The 7,853-nt window shown below is 44.1% G+C and overlaps 1 protein-coding gene across 1 annotated transcript; it reads left to right on the top strand.

Moving 5' to 3' along the window:
* The first annotated feature begins 1,159 nt into the window (after positions 1-1,159).
* LOC104620903 (sodium/potassium/calcium exchanger 1-like) lies at positions 1,160-7,295 on the top strand. Its single transcript, XM_010287257.1, has 7 exons — positions 1,160-1,305; positions 1,684-1,955; positions 3,834-3,937; positions 4,523-4,723; positions 5,093-5,182; positions 5,966-6,132; positions 6,865-7,295. The coding sequence occupies exons 1-7, from the start codon at positions 1,160-1,162 to the stop codon at positions 7,112-7,114; spliced, it is 1,230 nt and encodes a 409-aa protein (XP_010285559.1). The 3' UTR covers positions 7,115-7,295.
* The last annotated feature ends 558 nt before the right edge of the window (positions 7,296-7,853 follow it).

The raw sequence follows: 7,853 nt of genomic DNA, 5'->3' as shown, positions 1-7,853 counted from the left end.
GCTTACAGCCGGCTCTTCCTCCCACCTCGCGCCATCCTGCCCGAAATGCGTGTCACAGGAATTAACACCCTTTTAAAGGAGGCTGATCTCATGAGAACCGGATAGTGGCCTGCACCTAATCCGCTTATCCCGACACAGAGATGCTCACAGGCTCCGCTCGGGCCGGGGCTCGCAGCCTGCAGCCTAGGCGAGGGCAGGAAGCCAGGAGCTTGAATTTATATAAACCTCTTCCAGGCTGAGCCTGACCGCCCTGACCCTGCTGACAGAAGCTTTTGCAACAGTTTCTGGGAAAAGCTGAACAGAAAGATGCATGCCCCGTGGTTAGAGGAGCCTGGGAGCAAAAGGTCACCTCTTTGCTGCCCTGCACCGACGGGTTATGCTTGTGTTTCGCATCAGCAGAGGGGGAACGAAGCAAAGTGCTTTCCATTCTCTCCGGTAGGCTTCAATATTGACAAGGAGCCTGGAAGAGTCAGGCTCTTCGGTCCCAGCCAGACTTTCAAAGGAGAAGAGATCATTATTTCATCTCTGTCCAGCCATTCCAGTGTTCAGTGGAAATCCCAGTTGGCGAAAAATGTTTCTGTCAGACGGGAACAGGAATCTCACCAGAATAGGACTCATCCCCGGAGGCCTTAATGTCTGAGCCAGTCTCAGTTACTGGCCATAGACCAGAGGCTACTGATTTTCACAAGGTTCAGCTCGGAACGTTAGATCTGCCTGCATGGCCGAGGGCCTGAGACCTGCTATTCCTATTAACTCAGGATCACGGTGGTGAATAAAGTGGCAGAGCCCTGCCCTTGAGGCAAAGGGCAACAGCACATTCTGGTTGCATTGTTAACAGTACAGTAGATTAAATCAGTGTGCTAAAACTTTCAGAGGAAATTAATTTATAGCCCTGCACAGAAGCCAAGCATAGCATGGCCAATTTCTTGTGGCTACCGTCCATGTGCAAACCCTGTGACCCTCAGCTTAGTGGTTGGGTTGTCAGCTCATCAGGCGATACAGATTAGAGGAAAATGAAGCTTTTCTTTGAGCCAATGACTTGCTCACTTTCCATGAGAGTGGGAGTTAAGATATTTGAGCACAACACCTAACTACGGAGACACACACAGTTTCACAGTTGACTGTAAAACAATACTAAAGCAGCTCAGCTGAGCAGCGCATGGTATACAGTGGCAGAAGTCCTCAGCAGTCCCAGAAATATGGTACTGGAAACTGCACTGGTGAGGATGATCTCTTGGGTAGCCTGGGCCATGTTGAACCTGGATACCAGCAATTTAGATCAACTCCAGCAGAGGAGATGCTCATGTATACTTAGAGAAATCAATGATTTTCCAGATAACAGGAACATAAAAGGGTTTTATTTTTCCTTACCATCAAGTCACCAGGCTGCAAGCAGCACAGTAAAGCCTCTTCAACAGCCACACGGCAGAAGGAAGGTGTCATTTTTAGCTTGCACGTAGTCTAGCCTGAAAAAAATCAACAGTCCTTTGGGAACAAAACATTGCATTGAAACTCCTCCTCCGCTCTTTCTGCATTTGCTTCCTGTGAAGGACAGATATCGCCTCTTTATTCAACTGGGAAAGATTTCTTCTCCCTCTAGATTCTCTTTTAAATATGAAAGTACTGGTTACCTGTCAAATTGCTGGCGTAATTGCCACAGTACTAAGCATTTAAATATGACAGCTATGACCGACTAGCAGCAGCCAAAACCTCGGGCCACAGCACAGCCAGAAACACAACTCGCAAGTCAGCGCTGACTGCAATCCACGCAAGAGGAGAGGGGTGGGGGGTGCATGTGCTGGGGGAGGCAGGTAAAGGGGCTTTGCGTAGCTGGCAGCTGCTGACAAATGGTTCCTTCTCATCCACAGCAAAATTTAAAGACAGAGTTGACATCCTGAGCAACATAGCCAAGGCCAAAGTAGAGGCTCTAGCCGGACAAGGATCAAAACCAGAAGGTGAGTGCAGGAAGAGTCAGTGCTCTTCGCCTTGTTTCGCACTGCAATCCCTCACCTTCCCAGCACGCAACACCCAAGGGCTGGCAAAGAAACCATGTGGTCTAACACAATTTTTCTGTTATTACTGGTCACAGATGGCTGCTATAATAATGCAGCGGAAATCAATCGATGCACGCTAACAGCGGGCAATAAAAGCCATCCCCACAGGACTCTAGGAGTGGTTAGTGAGGTAGGATCCAAACAGAAAGTGCTACAAGGATGTAGTGCAAACTGCCACCAGAAGGGTGGAAGAGGGGAAATCAGGCCATTACGGACAGCAGTTGGGTGCTGCTATGCTGCTAATCTGTGGCAGACCCTGCAAATGAGGTGTTCTTTAAAACAAAGTACCTTCATTTACCTTGGAAATTTGGCATGCTTGCAGAAGAGCGCAGAAGATTCCTCCAGAGAGAAAAGCTGCACTGACTTTGTCTGTATCAATTCTAAGGGTCTGTGCATCCTCCCTTTTAATAATTTTTGGTTTTTCTCTATGACCACTGATACACAGGCTTTCTGAGCTGACTCAGGGGCAGCAGCTGGCCTGTGTCTGTGGTGTCAGCGAGGCTGGACATTTTGAAAAACAGCAAACATTCGTGTGGAAGGTCCCCCCTCCACCAGCACCCTGCTGCAGCACAGCAGTCACCCGAGTACCTCACAGCGCTGGGCCTCACCTACGTGAATGACACCAAACTTGAGGAAAATACTGTTCAAAAAACAAGCAAATTCTCGGGGCGAGTTATCAACGCCACGTTGGCTTCACCGAACTATGAATTTTCACCCCATGACATGTTCCACAAACTTTATTAGTGCATAGACAGTGCACCTTCCAAAAGCATTATCGCTCTGTCTCCCACTTCGGGCTGAAAGTATCCCAGGTGAACTCTTAAGGCCTGATTCCAGAAATCCCAAACGGCACTCACTGAAAACATACTTTTCTGAAAATCTCTCTAGGCTTGCTCCCTAGTGCAGTTGTGAGGCACTGTACTGGCTCAGCTTACCCAGTTCAGGATAAGATGCCCTATAATGCCCCATCCTGGTACAATTCACAGGATAACAACAGGGATAACAGGACCCAACTGATGTGACAGACTGGACTATATGGAAGGGCTCCCTTAACCTAAATTGCAGCACTCTGGAAAGGCCCTTGCCGTGACCGAGCGGGGCGTCAGGCACTCCCTCTCACCTCTGCTCTGAGAGATAAAAATATCCGCATTTCTACACTGTTCTGTACAGAGGTTTCTGCGTTCCTCTCGGCTACGCAGGTTAACACAGGAACAGCACGGAGGACATCGCAGTTATTTCCTTGTATGTGTCAGCACTTTCCTATTTGCATTTGAATACCTACCAAATGATCAGGGATTAAAGTCTGGCACCACATCACAGTCATTTCTCAGAAACCTCAAAGAATATCAGTTCCCTGGAGAATGCCATGCTCTACAAGAAAAAAAAGGGGGGAAGCAAAGCTTTACATCTTTTCTGGCTTTTAAGGATGGCTTTAATAAGATCTTCAGAATCCAGACTGAAAGCAAGAAGCACTCATCAGTTGTAGATCAGTTAATTAACATTTCCCTGTTGTTACGCATGTGCCTCTTACAGCGGTTTCGGAGAGAAGGTCATAGGAGCGTCAGGGTGTCAGTCTATGCCGGGCGGGCCAGATTCTGCCTGGCTTTTACTAATCACAACGCTCAGAAGACAGAGGGGACAAACCTAAGCAATCAGACTGCGTTTAACATGAAGTGCCAGACATTCTTGTGGGAAGCTCAAACCTCCCTGCGGTCCAGGGCGAGGTGACCACCCGGCGCCAAGATGACTGAAACCAGTGTTCCTTCTCATCCCTTTTAGCCCAAGAGGAAAAGAAGGCACCAAGCACCGTTCAGGTAACTCCCGCCAGCGACTCTGAACCCAGCAAAGATGAACAGAAGGCAGACGCACCGCAAGCTGGACAGGTATTTAAATAAGTATCATAAGCAATAAGTGCTTGGTCCAGACCAAACTTCACATGTACTTTCCTTCTAGCAACTATAAATAGACTGTGTGTGACAAGATATATTAAGGTGTTAGCCGAAACATTTCAGATTACAAAGACAAATCAGGTCCAAAATACGACACCAACTGATACTCTGTAGTATTTTCTCCTCAAATGACTTCTGAGGTCAGAGCGGTACTCCAGCATACGGGGAGATACGAGTATCCCTGTGTCCATCAGTGCAGGTTTTTTTGTTTCCCTAATCCCTCCTTTCAGTTGATGTAATTTGGCTGTTCGGATGAGGAAGGGTTTTCAAAGACAGAGAGTAAATGTTTCATTCGTGTCAAACCCCCGGTTCTAGTTAACTGATAGAAATTACTTAACGTAACACACAGGCACTGAGGTAGGGCTCGCCTGGATTTTGTCCCACCATAGCAAGATGCGGGCTGTGGCTGCCCTCAGCCACGTTACAGACGTGACCTCTGCCAAGGCAAGGCCATGGTGAGTAAATGCTGTGCAGCTCCAACATATTGGCTTTTTTTTTCCCCCCCCTCCTGATCTACAGCCCTCTTCAGACAGCGATACCTCAGAAGACAGCAGCTCCAAGAGTGAGGAAGACAGCGATGATGACAGCACAGATGATGATGAAAATGATGAGCCGTTATCTCTTGAATGGCCAGAAACTAGGAAAAAACAAGCAATTTACCTTTTTCTCTTTCCCATTGTCTTTCCTCTCTGGAGCACTATGCCTGATGTTAGAAACCCAGTAAGACTCTATCTTCCTTCTGCTACTGGATTCATTAACTGAACTATAGATTTCCTCTTGGCAAGGGTCCCCATGTTTTTCCATGTTTAGAGTCTCCACATACTTGAGGCACGTGTTAATGCTGCAGGGAGTGGGACGGGAGCCCCAGCTGCAGCATAGCATAGTTCCAGAGATTTCATAAACCGCAAAATACTAGCACCTACTGGTCATCTAATTAAGCTGACAAAAAATAAATACAATTAGAGAGACCAGGGTCCATGTTCAAGCAATTGATTGCAGTAAAGTGTTTCAGGTGAATAATTTTCATTAGAGATTGTTAACTTTCCTGAAACTTCTCCATGTTTCTCTTTTCACACTTGATTTTAACAGGACTCAAAAAAATTCTTTGTCATCACCTTTTTTGGATCCATCCTCTGGATTGCTGTATTCTCTTACCTCATGGTGTGGTGGGCTCACCAGGTGAGGGGTTTATTTTCTCTCTGCAAATGAGACCATTTCAGAACAAGCAGCTGGAGAGAGAGGGAACAGTGTCACTGTGGCATTTTATCTGATGAATTACAGCTGCAGTCATCCATCAAAACAGTAGAAACTTTGGTTTGTTAGAACCCAACTGGGAATTTTCAGTTTCATTCTTTTCAATTTGACAGAGTCATTCTTTTTTGAGAGCTTCCAAGGGAATTTGTGCATCAGTGAAAGGAAAAGTGCTGTCAAGATTTATCTTAATGCTGCCTTTTCATTGATGAATGCTTCTGTGCAGAACATAATTATCCCTTACCTAATTAAAATTCTGGGAAAATACAGGTTCCAATTCTGGAAGCTGCTAAATGGTCTCAACTCCCATTGCCTTAATGTTCACCTGATATTCTGGGAACAACACTGCACATCTTGTAGAATCAGACCCACAATTTGTAGTTAGTGATATATCGCACATTCACAATATAGTTGATCAAGCCATAAATCCAGAGACTGTAATTTCCCAAAGCTCTCGGATCATACATAGCTGATGTTAAATTTGGAGAGGGAAAGGTAGAAGACATCCAGAAGAGGTGAACTTAGGACAGAAGAATGAATTGCGCTGTGACTGACTTCGCCTTGCTTAGTCTTGGCAACCCTGTGATCAGATGCCCTATGCTATAGAGCAAATCTAAGATCAACATACACTATAAAATTTAACTTTTTATCCTGTAAAGCAGAAAAAATGCTACCGTGTTTAAGTGGATTAAAAAACTTTGTGTTTATTAGGTTGGTGAAACAATTGGGATATCAGAGGAAATTATGGGGCTAACCATACTGGCAGCAGGAACGTCAATCCCTGACCTCATCACCAGCGTCATTGTCGCACGGAAAGGCTTAGGTGACATGGCTGTCTCCAGTTCTGTGGGCAGCAATATCTTCGATATCACTGTTGGGTGAGTATTGGTTCAATGCTAAAAGATGCATTCCTTCTGAAGTACAAAGGAAGGTGGTTTTATTCCAAACAGGGTCTTAATTAATTTCATTTTAGCTGTAGTTAAATGAAGGGCAGCTGGAAAACCAGGGTTTTTTTTGGCTTATTTTTTTTTAAAACCTAACCTAGTTAGGAAAGATACTTTTATAACCTAGTGCAGCAGACTGAACATGAAGTTGCATAGCTCATGTCATTGTTCTGCAGCTTCAAATAATGGTATATAGCTCAAAACAGAAACACCACCATCTTCACCCGATCCTGAATCAAGAGAAAATTACTGATATCTTAGGAAAAAAATGCAAAAAATCTGTGGCTAGCACGAAAGATTTACAGACCAGATACGTACCCAGTGAGATGTTCAGATCCTATGCAAGCAAGGCTTGGTATCTGCACCTGCATCTGTCATCAACAAAGCATCAGGACTTATTTATCATAGCATGCTGAGACACTTAATTCATAGGTCCTATTTTAAAAACTCTTTTAGAATCTTAGATTGCATTATGAAAGTGCAAGTATTTTCCAAATGCAGTTTTTGACACAAACAACATCAATTTTAGATTTATGCTGAGCTATACTGAAAGCAATCAGGCATTTATTTTTTTTCTCCTGTAAGTTTGGAAAAATTGCTTAGTTATGATGCAGAAAATGAACTGCCTTAAAATATTTATTTCAATTACTTTTCCTTTATTTGCAGTTTGCCAGTTCCTTGGTTCCTTTATTCCGTCTTCAATGGGCTCAGTCCAGTTGCAGTCAGTAGCAATGGTTTGTTTTGTGCTATTGTTCTCCTTTTTCTCATGCTCCTGTTTGTGATTATCTCAATCGCTGTATGTAAATGGAAAATGAACAAACTACTGGGGCTCACTATGTTTGCTCTTTACTTTGTGTTTTTGATCATCAGTGTGATGTTAGAAGACAAGATAATATCCTGCCCAGTATCTGTATGACATTTGGACACTTCAAGATGTATGTAAGCATACATCAAAATCCAAAGGGGTTTAAGGTAGCAATTGTTCTACTGAAAAAAGCAACCAGAATTAAAACAAACTTGCTGAGAATAAAGTATCTTTAACATACCAAAAAATAAATTCTCAAGTGGTATGTCAGCCTCTACTGTTTTTCTTCAGGATCACAAAAGAACAGATAATGAAGTGAGCAATATCAAATAACATACGTATTTAGGCATTCATAGAAAGGCCGATTCCATACAGATGCATAAAGTTTTCAGTATGGCTGATGCTCTCAAGTTAACGGAGCTGGTTTTCAGTACAGAATGTTTACTCATTATAGCAGTATTTTCAGGAACACACTCTTAAATTCCTTAGTAAACTGCTCAAACTCACTGAAATCAATGAACTTTACTTCAGTGGGGACAGAACCAGACCTCTATGGCTTGCCCTCACAGAATTACTCTGCTTAAGATCATTGTGCGGACACACATTCTGCATTTGAGAAGTGAACTCCCTCACACTGCATAAAAGCCATCAGCACAGCGGTTCCCAAGGTTCATGCTGCAGCTAGTTTGCTGTGACTTCCCTAACACAGAGGTAGTTTTCATCCTTTCAGTGACTACCACTATAAAACACCCACAACTGGTACTCTACACATACGCCCGGGAATGTGCGATGTACTTAAATGCTTTTTGCTGTCCCTCTTAAGGCTGTGGGAAATGTAATACCAAGGTTT

This window comes from Phaethon lepturus, unplaced genomic scaffold (genome assembly GCF_000687285.1).
Source record: "Phaethon lepturus isolate BGI_N335 unplaced genomic scaffold, ASM68728v1 Scaffold10715, whole genome shotgun sequence".
Taxonomy (NCBI): domain Eukaryota; kingdom Metazoa; phylum Chordata; class Aves; order Phaethontiformes; family Phaethontidae; genus Phaethon; species Phaethon lepturus.
Note: the sequence above shows the minus strand (reverse complement) of the source record. Positions and strands in the feature narration are given on the sequence as shown.

Bases quoted from the DNA above. Each gene is read 5' to 3' on its own strand.
- LOC104620903 (XM_010287257.1), top strand. From the start codon at position 1,160: ATGGTATACAGTGGCAGAAGTCCTCAGCAGTCCCAGAAATATGGTACT. The intron at 1,306-1,683 runs GTATACTTAGAG...TAAATATGACAG, and splicing joins CCAGCAGAGGAGATGCTCAT to CTATGACCGACTAGCAGCAG. The intron at 4,724-5,092 runs GTAAGACTCTAT...TGATTTTAACAG, and splicing joins TGCCTGATGTTAGAAACCCA to GACTCAAAAAAATTCTTTGT.